The sequence below is a fragment of the Dreissena polymorpha genome, chromosome 2 (genome assembly GCF_020536995.1).
Source record: "Dreissena polymorpha isolate Duluth1 chromosome 2, UMN_Dpol_1.0, whole genome shotgun sequence".
In the NCBI taxonomy this organism is placed as follows: Eukaryota; Metazoa; Mollusca; class Bivalvia; order Myida; family Dreissenidae; genus Dreissena; species Dreissena polymorpha.
This window is the reverse complement of record NC_068356.1, coordinates 108195439-108218936: the sequence shown is the minus strand read 5'-3', so window position 1 is coordinate 108218936 and position 23498 is coordinate 108195439. Positions and strand designations below refer to the sequence as shown.

The following is a 23498-nucleotide window of genomic DNA, read 5'->3' as shown; positions in this document are numbered from 1 at the left end:
GAGCTAAAAATATATACGTGGGCAGGTCAGATAACTATGTCCATTTAAAGCTTATTACCTACCTTGACTTTGTTTTTTCGACCCTAGACCTTGAAGGATGATGTTCACCTTGAAATTTTACCACTCAAAATGTGCAGCTCCATGAGATACACATGCATGCCATATATCAAGTTGCTATCTTCAATATTTAGAAAGTTATGGCCAATGTTAAGGCTTTAGCACGACGCCTACGGCGGACGGCAGACGACGAGCTGGCTATGACAATAGCTCCGGTTTTCTCCGAAAACAGCTGAGCTAATAAGGGGAATATATGGATCAAATGGGATTAAAATCAAAGTACTGACAGTACTGGTGTGACGATTCTTTTCAAGAGGATTGATATAAAAGCATCTATTTAAGTTTATCTACATAACAACAATTGTGTATGTGGGTACGAAAATTTTGGGTAGGAAAAAAAATGGGTATGAAAATTTTGGGTACAAAAATTATGCAAAAAAAAATTGGGTACGAAAAAAGATTTGGTTACGAAAACAAATTTGGGTAGGAAAATAAATTGGGTCCGAAATTTTTTTTTGGTACAAGCAAACATTTGGGCATGGAAAAAAAAATGGGTCCGAAAAAAATTGGGTCCGAAAAATGCAGGGTACGAAAACAAAATTGGTGGTACGTGGAAGAAGTACCCGTGGGGAACTTGATCCATTCAGCGAAACTGGGAGGCGGGTTACATTTTCGATCAAATATAACAAGAACTATCTTTAAAAAGATATTCAACATGTAATTTCTGTACCACTTATCTTAAAAAAACGTTATGTTACAGTAAAACGTTTGTGGGTAATAACAATACGTTTCAGCATATAAATTCAAAACTTGACATGTTCTTTAATTACACCATTCTCTTTAATTTCACATGTATATCATACCAAACTATATTTCTTTGTTTCCTTTCCTAAGTTAATGATGCTGTGTGTACGGACGTGATTTCACATGCCCATGTGCATGAACATATAATTTTTATCTTTTGATTATTGTTTTTTTCTCTAATTCAATAAGCTTAGGCATGTTTGTTCGTTAAGTACGGCAATAATTTCATAATGATTCCCGAAAGTTGGTATGAGTACATAGTCGTAAGAGCACTTGAATACATGAGTTTGCCCATGAACACATGGTAAGGTTAACTAAATCTCCGCGATATGACCTTATATGTGTTTAAAACAGCAAACAATATCCAACAAACAAATGAATTATCAAACATAGTATGTGCACTGATGTGGCTCTGTAATTTCTGTTTGAAAAGTTTATTAAATATGCAAAATGAGAAAGCACGCATAAGAGCGAGTTTCACAGATGTCAAATGGCTATTATGCTGTTTAAATACCATAGTCGCTACAACGTTTACAAATGGCAGGTTCGAAATAATTCGTTTTCTTTACACTCATGATCGCGTTGAAAGTTAATTATACACGTTTCAATTCGCAATTTATTTACTGAATCACGACAAATGTCAAATACAATACAGAAAATGCATACTTGTTTTATTGATCTATAAACATACAATGGATTGAATATAACTGATTTAAAATTAACGTTTTCAAACTATTATTAAATCTTTTTCCCAGAATATGCTGTCCTATTTATAGCTGAGCTTCCTATACCTTTATCAATGATAATCAGTGAGGTATGCCAATACGGTCTTTTACATAGGTCCCCATTGTGAAGAATTTTTTTCATGGTATGATAACTTAAACGAACTGCTTCGCAGCATTGTCAAAAATGTATATTTGCACTTTATGGTCATGAAATATGTGAACATTCAATGTAAAAACTTGAGATAAGTATTTGCTGCACAAACTTATAACATTTGATGCGGACTGATTGACCCACATACAGAGTGACCTAAGTATACCACCTCTCTGCTGGAGAATAAAGAGCCTTGTTCTGGGAAAATTTGGCCTAATGCATGTGCAAAAAGTATTGTCCCAGATTAGCCCGTATACTCCCCACATGCTAATCAGGGCTACACCTTCCACTTTTGTGGTATTTTTCAGATAAAGGAAGTTTCTTCTAAATAAATATCAAGTTCCGACAGAAAGTCGCGTCCCTGATTAGCATGTGAGGACTGCACAGGTCAGGGACAACACTTTCTGCACATGCACTAAGCCCTGTTTTCTCGGAGCAAGGCTCTCATACTGCCTCACAAGATTGTAACCTGGTTGCATGTCATGTACCTACCGGTGGCCTGTAGACTCGCCAGAAGGCCCTCTCCTGAAGGTCATGGACCACCTTGTCAGCACGCTTCATGTCCTTCACCTGCCTGAAGTCCCATAACAAAAGCCATCATAATCATAGTCAAGATATCATCTTTTATGTGTTTTTGTGTGTGTCAGAAACCATTTCTTGATACTGAAATTTAGATTTGCGTTACTTGATGTGTTACCAACACCAAAGATGCCCAAACAAATTGTTAAGACAAAGATAGCTAGCTTCCTCGTGCCAATATCTGATCTTTGTTATCTTATTGTGACCTTGAAACAGCCTACAGGTGATCATACCTGGTTAAAATTGCCTGCCTAGCAATCGAGTAACAATCCAGACAAGATGAGACAGAGGCAGCACTTGACATATTGAAGGAAAGCTAACTACGATGTTGAATGCATATCAGGGGGCATAACAACATGGAGTCTACATCTTAACTCACTTGTAGCCTTGCTATTACCTCACTTCTAGCCTTGATATTACCTCACTTGAAGCCTTGATGTAACCTCACTTGAAGCCTTGATGTTACCCTCATTTGAAGCCTTGATGCTACCTCACTTGAAGCCTTGATGTGACCTCACTTGAAGCCTTGATCTTACCTCACTTGAAGCCAAGATCTTACCTCACTTGAAGCCAAGATCTTTCCTCATGTGAAGCCAAGTTCCTACATCACATGAAGATCTTAACTCACTTTAAGCCTACATCTTACCTTACCTGGAGCCTTCATCTGAATTCACTTGAAGCCTAGATCATCTTACTTGAATCTTGAAGCCTATATCTCACCACATTTGAAGCCTAGATCTTCACTCACTTGAAGCCTAGATCTACTGTCACTTGAAGCCTAATTCTCACCTCACTTGAAGCCTTGATCTACTGTCATTTGAAGCCTAAATCTTACCTCCGCTAATGCCTAGATTTACCTTACTTGAAATCTAAATCTTACATCACTTAAAGCAGAGATCTTACTTGTAGCCGAGATTTCAACTCATTTGAAGCCTAGATGTCACATCATTTGAAGCGTAGTTATTACCTCATTCGAAGTCTCAATCTTACCTCATTTGAAGCCTAGATGTAACATCATTTGAAGCCTAGAGCTTACCTCATTTGAAGTCTCTATCTAAACTAACTTGAAGCCTAGATGTTACTTCACTTGAAGCCTAGATCTTACCTCATGTGAAGCCTATATAGTACCTCATCTGAAGCCTAGATCTTACCTCACCAGAAGCCTAGATCTTACCCTGCCTGTGGCCAACATCATAATTATCTCATTTGAAGCCTTAACCTTACCTCAGTTGAATCCTAGATATTACCTCACCTAAAGCTGGATGTTACCTCACGTAAAAACTTGATATAACCTCACTTGAAGCCTAATACTCATATAACTTTAAGCCTAATTCTCATATCACTTGAAGCCTAATTCTTACCTCACTTGAAAACTTGATATCTCACCCAAAGCCTAGATCTTACATAACTTGAAGCCTAGATCTAACCACAATTAAAGTCTAGACCCTACATAACTTGAAGCCTAGATCTTGCCCACTTGAAGTCTAGATCTTAGGCCACTTAAGGCCTAGATCTTACCCCACTTAAACCATGATCTTACCTCACTTGCAGCCTTGATCTTACCTCACTTGCAGCCTAGAATTTAGTTAACTTGAAGCCTAGATCTACCCGACTTGAAGCCTAGATCTTACCTTACTTAAAGCCTAGATCCTACCTCACTTGAAGCCTAGATCTTTCCTCACCAGGAGCATAGATCATACCTCACTTGAAGCCTAGATTTTACCTCACCTGAAGCCTAGATCTTACCTCAGCTGGAGCCTTGATCTAACCTCACCAGGAGCCTAGATCTTACCTCACATGGAGCATAGATCTTGCATCACTTGAAGCATAGATCCTTCCTCACTTGAAGCATAGATCTTACCATCCTCTTGAGCCTAGATCTTACATCACTCAAAGCCTAGATCTTACCTCATTTGGAGCCTAGATCTTACCTCACCTGGAGCCTAGATCTTACCTAACCAGAAGCTTAGATCTTACCTCACTTGAAGCCTAGACCTTACCTCACCAGGAGCCTAGATCTTACCTCACCTGGGGCCTCAATCTTACCTCACCTGGATCCTTGATTTTACCTCACCTGAAGCCTTGATTTTACCTCACTTGAAGCCTAGATCTTACCTCACTGGAAGCTTAGATCTTACCTCCCCTAGACCTAGATCTTACCTCACTTGAAGCATCTTACCTCATTTGGAGCATAGATCTAACCTCACCAGGAGCCTAGATCTTACCTCACTTGAAGCCTAGATCTTACTTCACCTTGAGCCTAGATCTTACCTCACTTGAAGCCTAAATCTCACCACACTTGAAGCCAAGATCTTACATCACCTTGAGCCTAGATCTTACCTTACTCGAAGCCTAGATCTTACCTCACCTTGAGCCTAGATCTTACCTCACCTGAAGCCTTGATCTTACCTCACTTGAAGCTTAGATTTTACTCGACTGAAGCCTGTATCTTACCTTACCTGGAGCCTAGATCTTACCTCACTTCAGGCCTAGATTTTACCTCTACTGAAGCCTGGATCTTAGCTCACCTGGCGCCTAGATCTTACCTTACATTGAGCCTTGATCTTACCTCACATGGAGCATAGATCTTACCTCACTTGAAGCCTAAATGGTACCACACTTGAAGCTTAGATCTTACCTCGCTTGAAGCCTAGATCTTACCTCACATTGAGCCTAGATCTTACCTCACCTGGAGCCTAGATCTTACCTCACCTGGAGCCTTGATCTTACATCACTTGAAGCCTAGGTCTTACCTCACCAGGAGCCTAGATCTTACCTCACCAGGAGCCTAGATCTTGCCACACTTAAAGCCTAGATCTTACCTCACTTGAAGACTAGATCTTACCTCACCTTGAGCCTAGATCTTACCTCACTTGAAGCCTAGATCTTACCTCACTTGTTCTTCCGCCTGCTTAGTGAGAAAGCCCATCTTATCACTGAACACAATCTGCAGCTTTGCCAGTGTATTCTGAAAACGCCAACACAAAATTCATAACTTAAAGGTCACAGTTTATGAAAACAAATTATATATACAGATCGGCAAGGTTTTCAAGGGCTGATACTGTGAAACCATTATTATTCGTCCGACATTAATTTTCGCCTTTTTCGTCCTTCGACCGATGGACGAATTCATGATCCTAACGAACAATCATGTACCATATTTGAAACAAATAAGACTGAATTACCGTAGGCATGAGGCATTTAAATCCAGCGTAATCCACGCATATACACAGACTCGAAATTAACACTCGCACACTCGCAAAATGCGAGAAAAAAAGATTACAAGGTAATTTATAAGCCACTAGTATTTTTTGCAAATAAAGAAATAGTGAAAAATACGAGTTATATTGCTTAATGCGTTCGACGGCGTGAACGCTAAACCGTAGGTCTATTTTTTTGAACGTCCGAATACCCATATGCGGAAGCGCGCACCTTGTTTGTTGACTGGTATACTTATAATACATATACACAGATGGTATTGATATAAAGAACATGAAACAGTCGACTATTCACACTCAAGTTAAATCCGGTTTTGACACAAAGGGGTGTTCATTATACAGTGTACTGACAACTGACATTTCCTGTAAAACGCGAATGCAATAAGGCTGTATCGAATGCGTCGACTTCGTTTAGGTATAATAGTGTTGATTAGCGCTAATTGTTAACAACTTTATTACCCATTGTGTGTATTGTGTTTTTGAGGGGTGTTGCAGATTATACAGCCTACACGCGGCGAATCCGGATTAAAGACAATACTATTAAACGCAATTAAAATATGACGATGTGTGATCAACACCTGACTGAAATATATTCTGCGCTTTGTTACAAATTAATAAAGAACATTTTGATTTGTGTTTGGTTGTTTGGTTTTAACTGCATCTACTATTTTTGTACATATACATAAAAACCCGTACCTTTGTTTTTTAAATATGACCAAAATAATTTGCTTACGCTAATTATAACCCATAATGTTCGCACCTTCTCTAATTGGCGCCGATAAAGGTAAAGATTGTTATCAGTTTGACCGTGATAGTAATGGAAAATACTAATTGGCAATTGTCTTCGTTGTTTAAAACACTCGTTAACGATTATTCAGTCCCACTTATCCGCTTATCATAACAAAGAACGTGTCAATGACATGAAATAATAAGGGACAGTTACTATCACCTAAAATAACAGACTTGTTAATTGGCATATGCCAAACAAGGCCCACCTCCTGCAAGTGACTACCAAGTGTCACCTCTCTTTCCCCAGCACGATTTTTTCGCAACCGCGTATTACATGTATTACAAACAAATCGGACGTTGTTTTTTTTCAAAACCAGAAATGGACGAATTTAAGAGCGGACGAAATAGTCATTTTTATGAAAAGGGCGAAATTTTGTGCCGACGAAAATAAATGGTTTCACAGTAATCAAACTGGGAACCGTTTTATACTAAACTGCTGTGCTCTATCCATACACTTTCAAAAACGATAACAGAGATACTAGATTATGCTTTAAATTAAAGAAAAATTAAATGTTCATGAGGCTGTCACATAGATGTGTTATTTTAGAATAACATATAAATTATTGGTTTCAAACTGTTTCCTCGGGGTTCAACAAAAAAAGCCAACCCATCTCGTGTACTGTAGTCAGTCTTAGCAACTCATCAGGTTCAAGCAATTTTATTATCAAGAATGTTTAATCACATTGCAAGCAATAAGCTGAAAGCAGAAAGACTCACACTCCAGATGTATATACCAAATTGCTTTAAAACAGCTAATTAGCAAATGTGCTCCAATTCTACATTATGTGCATGACGAATCAATAACATGAGGTCAGCTGACACTATTATCTCATTGCACTATTGAGGAATAATAAGGTCAGCTAACAGAACTTATTTAAGAGTTTTTCAGAAAAAATTCTCCCCATTCCAAAGTGTATGTGGTTAACATTAATTGAATATCAATTAATGTTTACCAGATACAAGACATTTTTACATTTGAAACATCTGTGCAACCCCTTGAGAAATTTAGCTAAAAAAGGTGATTCATGCCAATAATTTTGCTTTTAGCTTTGTTTATTTAATGTCATTCTCACTGATTTTATAATATGTTATGTTTTAACCCATTCTCATCTGACCATAAATACATTCTAGGTGGGAATGTCATCCTAGCTTAGCCTGTGCAAATTGCAAGGTTTCCCCATAACCCAGATCAAACAGCAAATACTGCCACAAACCTGCTCATATTCTTCTAAAGCATGTTTCTGTTTATTTCTTTTGCTTCGCTTCAACAGGTATATTACTGAAAGACAAAACATCTAACAATGAACACACACGGACAACAAATAACTCTTAAATTAGGACATAAGTATTGCTGTCTTTTTATGAACAAATGCTTAAAAATTGAGAATAAAAGTGATGTGAATAGATTAACTAAGGAAGTGATGTGAATAGATTGACTAAGGAAGTGATGTGAATAGATTGACTAAGGTTTAACTTATAAAGCTTGATGGGAGATGATCTAAAGGTTGAGATTTATTTGTAGTTTTATTTATTTATTTTTTTAAACCTTCAATTGGGAATTTTTGGATCCCATGTGGGAAAACTATATAGGTTTTTCAATTGGGAATGTGTCCCCCTACAGGCCCAAAATTTGAACTAAATAAACACTGGTTCACTATTGCTATTGAAAGAGTATACTGAATGGACGGATGGCATAAACAATGTGACTTACTGTATTTTTCATTGGACAACTTCATGTTCTTTGATGGCCAATAGTATGGACTCTGAAATCGTCAAGTACCATATTGAGGTTTGTTCTGTTGTACCTGCTATCAAAATTTTAAGCAGACACTAAATATTGGAAAAAATAACACTCGAATTAACATTATAACAATATACAGTTTTAATAACAACTTGCCAAAACAAAAATGCACTAGTCAAAGCTTCATGTATGATTGACTTTTCATTCTTATTCACTGGTTGTTTCAGTCATATTTTGTAGAAATCCATGACAAAAATAACCCAAACCAAGGTATGAAAATTGTGTCATGGGTCAAATAATTTACCTGAAATTTATAGAATGTAGATTTTTCATCCTTGGCTACAAAAGACTTCATGTCAATGGGAAATATGTATCCGTACATGACCAGAAATGTGGCCAGGTGTACGGCCTCCAGGGGGTCGTTGTCACACACATGTTCAGTCAGCCAGTTGATAAAATCATTCCCTGAAAGTACAAGCAAACACACATAAGTCTGTAACAAGACTGCCATGTGATACAAGTGTCAATAAAGCCTTTTATAAGGTTAAACGTGGACAAGCCATCAAATAGTTGATTTCTGACATCTAACCCTCACAATTTTTATTACATTATCATGTATATCACTCTGTAAAAAACAAGCTGTTCTATGGCCATACCTGACTTTCGACGTGTAAGTGTGACAGTGTTATTAAACAAATGCCTAAACAATGATTAAGTCACAGTTCAGACAAGCTGAATTATCCCCATACTTGAACTTTTGACCTTAAATTGTGACCATGACCTTTAAGCTAGGGACATGATTGTTCAGTGTGACATGATTGTTCAGTGTGACATGATTGTTCAGTGTGACATGATTGTTCAGTGTGACATGATTGTTCAGTGTGACATGATTGTTCAGTGTGACATGATTGTTCAGTGTGACATGATTGTTCAGTGAGACAAGTTGTATCTAAAAGGTGATGGGGTGTAGCATTTTATTTCAAAACAGCTTAACAAATTGTGCAGTATAAGTTCGGGCCATGCTCTGTGACCTCTCAGTATGACCTTTATCTTAAGCTGTGGATACAAGAGTTGAGCATTCCAAATTATTACATGGTTATAATGTATGCCAAGCTATTACTTATTGCCATATACATGACAAACAAGAGATGTGTTTGTCAGAAACACAATGCCCCCTTCTGCGCCGCATTGAAATAAAATTTCTATTTATCATTTGGCAGGTATAGAAATCATCTCCCTTTAAAGGTTATTACTTCTCTTGAATTTTGTCCAATCCAACCGGGGGTGGGGGGGTGGGGGGGGTGGGGAGGGTCTCACAGTCAATTATGACCATGTCAGACATCACTGACAACCAAGGCCTGTGGTTTATAAGAGATCATAGCCAGACTTGATCATGTATCTATGGACATAAGTCAACAGGTATGTAATGAACATCAAAGAAATTATAATTATATCATTTAAACAAAAACTTTGACAAATCAATCATTTGGGTTATAAATAATTATTTCAAAATAATAAATCTGTACAGTAACTGTGAAAAGAACTTAAACTCTTGGTAAGGAAATATATAAAATGAGATTTATAATTATATAAATTACTTCCCTTGAAAATAATTGTCTGTAACAAATGTCTATTTTTAGTAGCAAATAATTAAAAGCCACTACCGTGACTGTAGATTCACCACTCAAAATGTGCAGCTCCATGAGATACACATGCATGCCAAATATATAAAGTTGCTATGTTCAATATTGAATAATTTTCTCCCTTTTTAAAGCTTATTACTTCCTTAAATCTGTATTTTTTACCGTAGACCGTAAAGGATGACCTTGACCTTTTACCACAATGTGTTTGTCAGAAACACAATGCCGCCTACTGCGCCGCTTTGATTTATTTAACAAAAATATATACGTGGGCAGGTCAGATAACTATGTCCATTTAAAGCTTATTACTTCCCTTGACTTTGTTTTTTCGACCCTTGACCTTGAAGGATGATGTTCACCTTGAAATTGTACCACTCAAAATGTGCAGCTCCATGAGATATACATGCATGCCAAATATCAAGGTGCTATCTTCAATATTTAAAAAGTTATGGCCAATGTTAATTTTTTTTCGGACGGACGGACAGACACACTGACTGACGGACAGTTCAACTGCTATATGCCACCCTACCGGGGCTTAAAAAAACATTTGCACAAGTTTGGACATCCATGATGACTAAATCAAGTTGTCTGAAACTGGTTTCAACAAAAACTGCAACCTTACTTTGACAAATGGTCAGTCTGATTTAAATTAGCAAAGCTTTGGGCCTAAAAAAATAAACCATATTTGGCAATTGGTGTGCTTGGCAGACTTTGTGAAATAAGGAAAACAATCACAGATTGATAACTCCAAGGAACAATAGACTGGTCATTTAAGACCCTTCAAACAATTTCCTTGACAATCTTGTGGCAGGAAGTGGTTGCTGAAAGCACTGAGGGATTCTTCACCAATCTAGCACTTGACAGCTTAAGCACTTCCTTATTACAGAGAATTATGACACACGCTTATTACAATATATGGCTGTTAGTGACAAACACTACTGCAATGAGAGGGAACATATCCACATTTGCCAGTTATCACATAGGGCTAGGGCAAAAGGGTAAGGGCTTTTTGAACTTGGCCAAGATATATCAGTGTTTTGTGAATGTTGCTTGGGCCCCTTGGATTGGGAAAAATCAGCGGGAAACAGGTGTTGTCTGTTGCAAACAAAAACTTTAAAAGCCCAGAAACACTCCAAATCAACAAATATTTTGTACAATATTTCGAAAACTAAAGTTAACACATAACAAATCAATGTGCCTTATCACAATAGCCAAAATTATAACGCTAGATGTGGTTTGGTAACATAGATTTAACATGATACAAAATGCTAGTTTTTATTTTTTTGTTACATGTACAATATATTCCATGTGAATATCCTGCTATGGTATCCAAACATTTACGAGCCAACGCAAAATAGGCTTCTGGCAGCTTTATAAGCAAGACTTAGTGCTCATAAATATGTCGTTCTTCTGACACTACCCAAAGCCAGTCTCGCATTGGCTTGTAAATGTTGGCATATCGTGGCGGAAAATTAACATTAAATATTTTGTGACACAAAAAATGAAAACAAGCATTTTGTATCTCATTAAATCAATGTTACAATACCACAACTAGCGTTTAAAATAGAGAACGAAAGTGTTTTCAATATTGTATTTATAAAGGCTCAACTTGTAGAGCTGAATATGGAAAAGTATGAAATGATGCAATTAATTCATTTTAATTTTTTTCATTGAAACCTTTAATTACAAATTTTACGGAAATATAAGACTGCGCTGATAAATCATAAGAAAAAAACTTCGGACCATGTTTCATAAAGATTGGACTCAAACAATCAAGCTTTAACACAAATTTGGCCTTGTGACCTTTTTTTGAAAACACAGGACCAAGTTTTGAACATGGACAATATATAATTGGAACACATGTGCAGACCAAGTTTAATGAATTGAACAATAAATGTGTCCTCTAGAGTGTTAACAGGGTAAATGTGGATGACAAAAGCTGACCACAAAAGCTTTACATATCTGAGCTTAACATTACTTTAAGAATTTATGGATAGGATCTTACAGTTTTTTACCTTTGACCTTGAATTATTTAGGTTACAACAAACGATTTGCACACTCAGACAGATTATAAGGTACCGGTATACATAAATTTTCTAGTAAAAATGCTCATCAAGTAAAAATTACTCTTATGATTGATACTCAGTTTATATAGCTCATGACGTTTTAAGCACCAATACTCACCAGTAAACGAATCGTGAACAGTTGTCAGGAAATTTTTCTTTTCTCGCAAAGTTATTCCAGTTTTCTGGTCATTCATAAAAGCTATAAGCTTCTCAAACTGTAAAACAGAAAACACCAAAACAAAATGTAAATGATCTGATCCTCATGTTAAAATAACTAATCGAGAGATGTACTTATAGTTGGATCATCAATATTAAAGCTGTCATTAATTACAAAACATAGTAAACAGTCTTCTGGAAAACTGCTGGTCCATTCGTGAATGTACGATGTTTTTAGTCAGAAAAAGCATTTTCAATTTAAATATCCTTCTGGCTGACGGGCAGATTTCATTATAAATTTGGCATAAGAAAGATAACTCTTGTATATTATGTTCGCTTAATCTTTGTGAGGGTTAATCAGATAATTGACACATGTTTCATATCTTTTAAGGATGAAGTCAACTATGCATAATGTCGAATGACATTGAATTGGAAGAAGAATGCCTTGACTACCAAGATGAAACACTGAGATTTGAAAAAGTCTTGGGAGAACACCAATGAGTCTCAATCATTTGTGATACAAGCTCCCAAACAGTTGAAAACAGTTTGATCAGTTTTTAATGATATTTTATAATTTCTATAAAACAAGAGGGCCTGAAAGGCCCAAAGTCGCTCACCTGAGATAACAAGATATTATTGGGACAATACCAATAATACCAAGTTTTACGAAGATCGGAAAATAAATGTGGCCTATAGAGTGTTAACAAAGTTTTAACTCGTCCAAGATATTATCAGATGAATCTTCTGACCAAGTTTCATGAAGATCTGACAGTAAATGTGGTCTCTAGAGTGTTACCGTTAAAATCCAGTCATAAGTCGAGATTTTTTTCCTCAAAAATTAGATTAAATTTACAGTCTCGACTTATGAGGTCGTCCATGAAAAAAAAAGATGACATTCTACCTAGATCGATCCCCGCACAGTGATTTTTTTTGCCAGAAATTACAGCCGATATTCGGCTGCTTCCCAATTGCAAAAAATGACGTTTTTTCCCAAAAATTTGATTAAAATATCCCAAAAAAAGACAAAATTTTCCCAATAAAGCCAATAAGATTACAATGTAATTTAGCAATAATTTCGAACGAGTGCCGATCGAGTTGCCGAGTCGTCGCTGAACAACAACTGTCTTACGTATTTTTCGCGACTTTAGCCGAATACGATTTTACGTTGCTATCCACATCTCTCTCTATATTGCGGAGGATACCAACGATAATCGATGTATCCAGATTGTAAACGCCTGTTTTTACACGCGCCCAAGATGGCGGCAAGCAGACGAGAAATTTGCGATGAGCGGCGAAAATGATAAATAACATTCAAATTAACAACGGATATCATATGGTTATTACAGAATAATTTAATGCGTGTGTCAATTAACGCAAAATTCAAAGTTTGAGATAAAAACAACAAATATTTATTACAAATCTTCACAGTGAATGTGCATCACGGAAATCAGTGTTGGGAAATTGGAGTTAGTCTACCGTTACTCACAAAGTTAATGCATTTACGATGAGTATCGTTCGAAAATGGAAAGAGACAAACATGATATGATTTATATGTTAGTGGATCTGTGTAAAATCAGATTCATTTGTATATTCTGCTTTATTATGTTTGTCACGCTTTACAGTTTACTGAAATAGCATTGAAGTGCAAGATGTCGAAAGGTAAAGAAATGAAATAAATTATTTTAACTCCATTTAATACATCATTGACATAGCAAGACCACTAAAGCGTTTTTTTTTTAAATATTTGTTAATGTTTTCACCATATGATATTTAATTTAAAAGAATACTGAATTAAATTCTTACTGTTAAAGAGGTTATGATTAAATGGTATATTTAAGAATCTATATAGATTATTGCAAGTTCAATATGAATGTGGAAGGATATTAACTTAACATTGTCTTCATTGTAAGAACACATTAAATTAGCACTTAATAATATAAAAATGCTGTCAAACATACTTAAATAATTTTAATTCTGTTCTTATAATCATAATTATAATGTTTCCCAATTTCATGGTTTATCGCGCTATTTTTCCCAATTTCATGGTTTATCGCGCTAATTTTCCCAATCCAAAAAGCACAGGCTGTAAGAATTTTTTTTTTTTAAAATCACTGCCGCAGTAATGGTTAAAGTTGTTGTTGTTGTTGTATAGAAAACTTGTTGAAATAGGACACACGAAATGTCGTCTTTTAAATGATACTTACCAATTAATATAACCACAGTTTGCCGCAAAATTTCCCTTGTTTTTATTTTCATAATTTAATCCAAAGTTTTCATGTTAGCAGGTATTTTTTTACAACTGAACGTGTAAACAAAAGATCAAGTCATTTTTAAAGTCGAGCGAGAATTGGCAACCTGTGTGAATTGACAGTTTGACGTCATCAAAGGAAAGCCGCTTCCTGTCAAGAAGCCATAAAACATCACTCTTCTCACCGATACAGTAAAATAAGATTCCTTTAATTTTTGAAGCGACATGTTTAACCAATCGCGAGTTTGTTATTCACTGGTAATCGTTTAATTATGTTTTAGCACATGCATAGCTCGGCCTTTGAAACTGTTATGTAGAACAAAGGTGGAGTTAGCGGTCTATTGGTTATGTAAATCATTGTTATAAAAACATGTTTTACCGAGGAAGAAATCAATTGTTTTGATAGTCAGATTAAAAGTACAAAGATTTGATTACAGTGATCACAGTGTGTCATCGGATTATAAGTTTGTGGATTATTACTAGCATGGACAATTTAGTGCAAACTTTATAATAAATTATTAATTTGACTAACACATTTGATTTGTGAAAATGCCTGGAAAACGCAAACGCCATGCGTATTACAATGCATTTAAAATACCTGTGATAGAATTTGCAGAGCAATCAAATAATAATAGTTCTGCTGAACGCGAGTTTGGTGTTTCGTATGTCGTTGTAAATTACGATGTACATGTATATACATTCATGTATCCTATGTTGTTGAATTTGTGGTGAATAATGATTTGCTTGTCTATATTTTTATATATTATTTTCGATTTCCTAAATAAATATTGTATTGATTATATTAAACAAAGTACATAATACACATGTCCGCTATGTCTACGTAACACAGGGCTATACTGACGTCATGGTCTATGTATAGAATAAAAACTTCCCGTACATTTAAAATGGCGTCTGTTTATGAAATTCGTGGACGGACAATTTCTGACTCGACTTATGACTTGGACATATTCAAAATCTCCGATTTTTGTATCATTTTTTACCCCCCGACTTATGAGCAGGTAGACTTATGACTGGGTTTTTACAGTAACAAGATTTTACTGTAGCCATATAAGGATTTTTTTCAAGCAAACATTATTATTTTCGAACTCATCCAAGATATCATTGACACCAATCTTCTGACAAAATTTCATTAAGATTGGACACTAAATGTGGCCTCTAGAGTGTTAACAAGGTTTTACTATAGCCATATATAGCCATATAAGGAAAAATGCCCCGCCCCTTGTTGCCATGTTTTTAAAGCAACCAAAACCATTTTCGAACTCATCCAGGATATCATTGGGACAAATCTTCTGACCAAGTTTCATGATGATCCGAAAATAAATGTGACCTCTAGAGTGTTAACAAGGTTTTACTATAGCCATATAAGGAAAATAGCCCCGCCCCCTTAGTGGCCATGTTTTTCAACCAACCGGCATCATTTTTGAACTCGTCCAAGATATTATTAGGATGGATCTTCTGACCAAGTTTCATGAAGATCGGACTATAAATGTGGCCTCTAGAGTGTTAACAAGATTTTACTATAGCCTTACAGTACACTCCACGCGTTTTCCCCAATTTCCCTCCATACTCCGCGGGTTTCGACCTGGAGGGAGATTAAGAAAATCCCGCTATACGCGGCGTTTGCATGATTTTGGACGCGGCGGTTAACGATCGGCAAAACTGATAAGTCAACGCGGCGGCCCTCGGCGTTGGCAACGCGGGGGAAACTCCGCGTTTTACGAGATAACGATCAATTTAATTTTGTTTGACTTCCTGATTTTCAAATAAAATTACATTTATTACAAGTACATACATGTACATGTAGTATAATATTTACAATAAAAAAAAACAATCAAGATAGATCGATCCCGACGTGGTTGAAGAAGTAGTTGTTGTTGTATAGAAAACTCGTTGATTTACGACACACAAAACGTCGTCTTTTAACTAATACTTACCAATTAATATAAACACAGTTTGCAACATTGTTTTTATTTTGATAATTTAATCCAAAGTTTTCATGTTAGCAGGTGATTTTCTATACTGAACATGTATACAAATGACCAAGGACCCTAAAAATCTCGCAAATCTGTGTGAATTGACAGTTTGACGTAATCAAAGAAAAGCCGCTTCCTGTCTACAGGCATAACTTACTCAAGTAAACACGTTCAACGAATGCATAAGGAATGGTTTTAATTGTCGGAACAAAGTCAATTCTCTGCTCGCTAATGCATTGATTTTCTCTTTGTTTGTAGGTTATTCCATTGATTGCTAAAAGGTGGTAACTATTGAGTTGATAATTGCATTTAATATTCACAGTTGTATTCTTGTTGCGTCGACATTCTAAACAATGTTTACCAGTAATTATGGACCAAATCGGCAGAGTGACATTCACACATGTTAATCCCTTTTGTCAAAACACCGCAGACAGCAGTCTACACAATAGGTCAGTAGACAAGCTTTGCGTGTTTTCATAACGTCAAACACTTAAAATCCAGTTCCGCCCAGATGTCTTCTTTAATCAGTTTACTATACAATTAGTGTTAAAATAATTACTCTACTAAAATACCGTAACGATAAAGATTCGACGTGTTCGATTTGAAATTATTTTAGAGGAAATATCAACTTTTTCGCGATATAATTTCGTTAATAAATACCAAAGAAACTTTTAACCGAAATCAACAAAATTCAATGTTCTCTGCGCTACAAAGTTTGTATAAAAAAATCAATACACGCACGCTTTGCAGGAGTATACATTGTACCTTGACCTTGTACATTGCAGCATAATTTTCGCGCGCTTTTGTCGGGAAATATACATGACTGTATATTGGAAGCATTTGTAAACGTCGTGTTAACAATTAAAAATCGTAGTGTGTTTCGGATTACGAATTATTACTCTCATTTGAAAATTTTACGGAACATTTATTCTTGTGTCGTATGTGTTATGATTTAAATATTAATTTGTCAAATGTATTATATTAGACTAATTCATATCGTAGACGTACCTGTGATTTAAAAAACATAATTTTTATACGTATTAATTTTCTATACAATTATCTTTTTTAAACATGTACTACAGTATTTAAACAATTTATTATAACAATGTTTTTATTTTTTGGCATGCCCAGTAGCACACTGCTAACGCGGCGTTGCGCGGCGATCACTGATAAGAACGGAAAGTGTCTGCATTTACCGACTAGCCTAAAGTAATACACGCCGCGGGAATTAGCGAACGCGGCGTAACGATGAGCGTTTTATCGAGTTCACCTCGCTCTTCCAACGCCGCGTGAACACTCGCTAGCAGAAAAAACCCGCGGAGGGAGCGCGTTTTTTGGGGAAAACGCGTGGAGTGTACTGTATATAGCCATATAAGGAAAAATGCCCCGCCCCTTGGTGGCCATGTTTTTCATGCAAACGTAACCATTTTCGAACTCATCTAAGATATCATTCAGACAAATCTTCTGACCATATTTCATCAAGATTGGACAATAAATGTGGCCTCTAGAGTGTTAACAAGATTTTACTATAGCCATATAAGGAAAAATGCCCCGCCCCCTGGTGGCCATGTTTTTCAACCAACCGGCATCATTTTCGAACTCATCCAAGATATTATTGGGCTGAATCTTCTGACCAAGTTTCATTAAGATTGGAAATAAATGTGGCCTCTAGAGTGTTAACATGATTTTACTATAGCCATATATAGCCATATATGGAAAAATGCCCCGCCCCTTGGCAGCCATGTTTTTCAAGCAAAGGTTACCATTTTTGAACTCATCCAAGATATCAGTGGGACAAAATTAATCTTCTGAGCAAGTTTCATGAAGATCAGAAAATAAATGTGGCCTCTAGAGTGTTAACAAGGTTTTACTACAGCCATATTAGGAAAAATGCCCTGCCACCTGGCGGCCATGTTTTTCAACCAACTGGCATCATTTTCGAACTTGTCCAAGATATTTTTGGGATGAATCTTCTGACCAAGTTTTATGAAGATCGGAAAATAAATGTGGCCTCTAGAGTGTTAACAAGATTTTACTATAGCCATATAAGGAAAAATGCCCCGCCCCTTGGCAGCCATGTTTTTCAAGCAAACGTAACCATTTTCGAACTCATCCAAGATATCATTGAAACCAATCTTCTGACCAAATTTCATGAAGATTAGACAATAAATGTGGCCTCTAGAGAGTTAACAAGGCAAATGTTGACGCGGCACAACGCACAACAGACGACGGACAAAAAGCGATCACAACCATTTACAAATGTTTAGTGCGTACTACAAAGAAACTGTTCTTTACCATTAATAATGCGCCTCTATTCCCCAAAATTGCAATTGTAAAAAGAATGTGTGCATTACACATTGATAAAAGCAAAGTTGCAAAAAAATAATTTTGTAATCATTAACATTCATATCATATGCAATGTTTGTTTTTCCACATACTTTTATCTTGCAGGCAGAAAGGGCTGTTGCTGATTTACAGAGTAGTGGAATAGTAACAGTAGGTGTGTAACAGCAGTTTGTATATCTATTGAAATGTTTGAAGAAAACATGAAAAGCATGTTTTAGTTTGATTTTTTGCACAACTTTTTAATGGACAGCATCCATTGAGTTATTTGAGATGTATGTAACCACTTGAGAATGTAAAATTACATAATCACATAGATCGGTTACAGGGATATTTTTGGGGAATGGTATTTGCATGTCTGAGACACATTGGGTTAGGTTAAAACAAGTGATGTGTTTGTGAAACACTATGCCACCCCCCATATATATATCCTTTGACCTTGAAGGATGACCTTGTCCTTCCACCGCTCAAAATGTGCAGCTCCATGAGATACACATGCATGCCAAATATCAAGTTGCTATCTTCAATATTGCACAAGTTATGACCAAGGTTAAAGTTTTGGGACACACACTTACAAATTATCCTCTATTCCCAGTGTTTTTTTCACCATTTTGGGAATGGGGCCGGGTGCCTTTGGATTGGGAAAATTCGCGGCGTTTTGACTAAAATTGGGAAATTATTGTTGTTGTTGTTTTGCTAACAAATTCTTCAAAATTGAGGATACAAGTGTCAGTGCTCCAGCTAGGCCTAAATCGAAGGGCGCCGCGCCCTGCCCTCCCGAACCTCCGCCCTGCCCCCCCGAACCTCCGCCCTGCCCCCCCCCCCCCCTCAAAAAAAAAAAAAAAAAATTTTTTTTTTTTTTTTTTTTACATATGATAATTCATAAATCTCTTATTACATTGTAATAAGTTTAATCCTCATTGTAGACATTATATTGGAATGGTTTAATAATAATGGGAATAATACAATTATTTATAACATATAAATTAACATGCAAATAAAAGCATTCCAGAAACACCCACGCGCTCGAACGTGCCCTTTTCACAAAATACTGCGCGTCGAAAGTGCCCTTTTCACAAAATACTGCGCGTCGAAAGTGCCCTTTTGACAAAAAAGCCACCCTGCCCTTTTCAAATTCTAGCTGGAGCACTGAAGTGTGCCTAGTATTATATTTACTAAGGTTGATCTTATATGGATAGGAGATGAACAAAATATTGATCTAAAGAAAAAATTTTTTTTTTTTGGTTCCATTGGGAATTTTTAGCTCCCATTTGGGAAACATATATACTTTTTTCCATTGGGAATGGGTCCGGTTACCGGACCCTATTTTGAATGAAAAAAAATACTGATTCCTATAACTTCATGCAGCCTTATAAGATCATGTACTTTTTTATGACGTAAACTTCTAAGCAACATTTGAACGCACGTGCCGGAAATCTGTTCACATTTGTAACGCGAGAATTTCCAGAGCCGATAAGACAAAAATCATGAGGAAAAAAAAATGAATATGATATAAATTGTCCGTTATTCTGACCTCGTTCCCATAGAAATAGCCAAAACAATGTTTAAAATCTGCACATTTCCTTCACCAGACGGGCGCGGCTATGTAATATGTTTGTCAATGTTGTGATCGTAAAATGTTGTAAGGGTAGTTTCCTTTGGAGGCCAGGGGTTTTTTTTACTAAGAAAGTGACGCCGATATTCGGCGTCTTCCCCTACCAGAATTTTTCCCCTCAAAATACAATTTCCCCACCAAAAATATCATTTTTCACCAAAATATAATATTTTCTCTCAAAGAAATGTTTATTTTTCCTTTGGGCATTCGACAATTATCCAATTTGCACCATGTACAACGATCTTTCTCTCTCTCTCCAGACGAACACAAAAAATCTGGGAATCCCAGTTATTCTAAATATAGCTCTTAAATAACGTTATGTAAACTGGGCAACTAATCGTAATAATCATGTGACTATTTAACTGGATACCGGTCTTGCGCGAGAAGGGTGTTTCGTCAATAAATACCAGAAACCAGTCGAATTTTCATCCGGGCTATGTGCAAGCCAAGATATAAACGTGAAAACAGAAAAAAATGTCTCACAATTGGCGTTCTTACACAAACAAAATAAAACATTCGGAATTGGAAGATACTGAACGCATCGAGGCATTTTTTAAGAAAGAATCATCGAAAACCGTTATAACCCATCAGGATTCTGAGGTAATCAACATCGAACATTGTGGAAGTGAAAGTAGACAATCGGCAGCTGCTGCTCCTTTCCCTTCCAATACTGTAGCAGATCAAGATCGTCAACCCATTCATCATGAAATTGAAATCACAAAATTGACATCGTCCCCCGGCCCCAGTACAGAAATATAGTTGAAAACATTTCCCATAATTAGATCTACACCTGCAACTTAATTAAGGACTTTGACTTTAATACGTGTTAAATGTGTTTAAGAACAAAAAGGACGGAGACAAGCCTCTTTTGATGAGTTATAGACATTGAAATGAACAGTTTTTATTTTTTCCCCTAATATGTCTCTTTCGCACTCTTTTTTCCCCTTTCACCCAGCGTCCAGCGTCTTCCCCTTTCTCTAAAAAAAACCCCTGGAGGCCCTTCTCGAATTTGTATCTGTTATGAGTACTTTGCATTACAATAGGATTAAAGTATGCTGTGTATGCGGACAATTTTACCCCCAAATGATGACACAAGACCATATGTTAAGATCTTGACCTGAAAAAAAAATGTTGTTACCAGTTGCAACTCCTAGTGACCCGGAGGGTCAATGACAAGCTGGGAGTTGGATTATTGCAACTATTGAAACAAGTTCTATGTAAGGAAATTAATGGTTGCAATCATCTGTTTTAATAAAAATCACAAGGATGTGATTTCTATGTGTTTAATCATCACCATCAAGTTTGAAAAATGTCTCAAAAACTGTTGGTTATTTAGTTAGTGGTATAGTAAATAAAACTAAGAATGTATATCAATGAAAGGTCGAGTGACTGAAGAGTTGTCTGCATTTTGCTACATCGCAGATATTAATACATAGACTAACCTTTGAAAACACTAAATGCCGTGGTTTACTATCAAGATGCTTCAATGTCATCATTTTCTCTTAGATGTGACAGCTGCAGCGATGTCATTTTCATGGAATTAATCCATGTTCGAACACAGATATTAATTGCCTATCAGCCTCCGCAGCCAATGTCGCTTAGGTCATTGACCAATCGTTTTTTAGCATAATTGTTCGGAAAATTCCGTGAGCGATCGGAGCTTACAAACGGTCACATTTGCTCAAAACCCGAATCAATAACGGTATATACAGAAATATGTTTGGTGACATAATTGTAGTATCATATGAGATAATATAAGCCTTCAACACAGTCGCACACACAAGGCTCATAAACAAACTTTAAAGGCATATAATATAGGAGGAAACATGGTAAACTACTTGAGTAGAAGAAAACAGGTTGCAATCAACAGTGTGTACTCAAACTGGCAAAATGTTACCTGAGGCATACCACACTGCTCACTGTTATGACCAATATTTGTAATTTACATAAATTACCTACCGTACACTGTCCAATCATCAGTATAACTGTTTGCGATGATAAACAAATACTTCAACCAGGGGCCTATACATATACGTATATGTCCCTGCTTCAACTGATCAAAGACATAGAAATCTTGCAGAAAGACCAAGAAGAACTAGCAAAATGAAACGAAACATGCCTATTAAACTTTCATACCTACAAAGATAAATATGTTAATGTTGGAAAAAAATGATCCGGAATCAAAGTATCGATACAAACTAATGTGATAAGCATTAGAAATAATCAATGAGCAACAAGACATAGGAGTCATAGTAGATGACAAGCTCTCTTTCGAAAAACACATACGTGAGAAAGTTTTAAAAGCCAACTCCAAGATATCAGTATTCCGAAGAACATTCCCAAACCTAGATGAAAAAACATTTCAGCCACCATACAAAGCATTAGTACCATCGCACCTAGATTATGCTGGCTCAGTTTGGTTTCCACACCTAGAAAAGCACAAGGATTTAATCGAAGGAGTCCAAATGCGCACAACAAGACAACCCCCAGGCTTCAATAACTTAAATTATGAGTAAAGACTGAACAAACTAAAATTCCCAACACTAAAATATAGAATGCATAGTGGCAACATGATCGAAATGCAAAAAATCTCGAGTGGGAAATATGACCTAGACGCAGATGATTTCATCAAGTGGAGGAATGATTACTCAACGCACGAGACAACTAGGGGAAACACAAACAAAATATTTGTACAAAGACCAAAACTCACACAAAGGGAAGCACTGCTTTACACTAAGAACAGCAAAGGTCTGGGATAGTCTCCCAGACCATGAAGCAAGTGCCAAACACATTAACTCCTTGAAGAACTGATTGATAACCACTGGAAAAGTCAAGATACGTTTTACAATAATAAGGAACAAATAAACTGTAATACCGGAAGTCACATAAGTCGCGACCTTGAAAATAACGAAGAAGCTTCTGAATCCGGCAGAGAGGCTAGACCTGTGTTGAAAAACATCCATTAGTATCCATAAGCAAGTATGAGTCTGATATGGCTTAAGAATAAGGCGATCACATTATTAATTGGTAAAATGACAGCATTACAGTCTAAAAATTATGGTATAGTGTAAAAAAGGTACAGTGTGGAGCAATATATATATATATATATATATATATATATATATATATATATATATATATATATATATATATATATATATATATATATATATATATATATATATATATATATATAATATATATTTATTTATATGGCTGTTCAGCAGTCCATGTCGTAGAGCAAACCACATATGAAGAAAAAAAATGATGAAACGATGTATATGCCTAATGTTAAAAATAAAAAAAGTTTAATTATGTTTATTACAGGCGTGTGTCATTCCAATGTCTATAAATGCATGCTGATAAGCATGA

At 36.1% G+C, this 23498-nt stretch overlaps 1 protein-coding gene across 1 annotated transcript in view; it reads right to left on the bottom strand.

Moving 5' to 3' along the window:
• LOC127868406 (regulator of G-protein signaling 6-like) overlaps window positions 1–21735 on the bottom strand; it is a 66010-nt gene extending 44275 nt beyond the window's left edge. Inside the window, exons 1-7 of the mRNA XM_052410174.1 lie at window positions 21569–21735; window positions 11889–11985; window positions 8369–8529; window positions 8035–8086; window positions 7538–7602; window positions 5208–5284; window positions 2230–2311 (exon numbers count right to left, since the gene is read on the bottom strand). Of these exons, the coding sequence (XP_052266134.1) occupies window positions 2230–2311; window positions 5208–5284; window positions 7538–7602; window positions 8035–8086; window positions 8369–8529; window positions 11889–11985; window positions 21569–21622 (588 nt within the window). The 5' untranslated portion in view covers window positions 21623–21735. The remainder of the gene's footprint in view (window positions 1–2229; window positions 2312–5207; window positions 5285–7537; window positions 7603–8034; window positions 8087–8368; window positions 8530–11888; window positions 11986–21568) is intronic.
• Between the last annotated feature and the right edge of the window lie 1763 nt (window positions 21736–23498).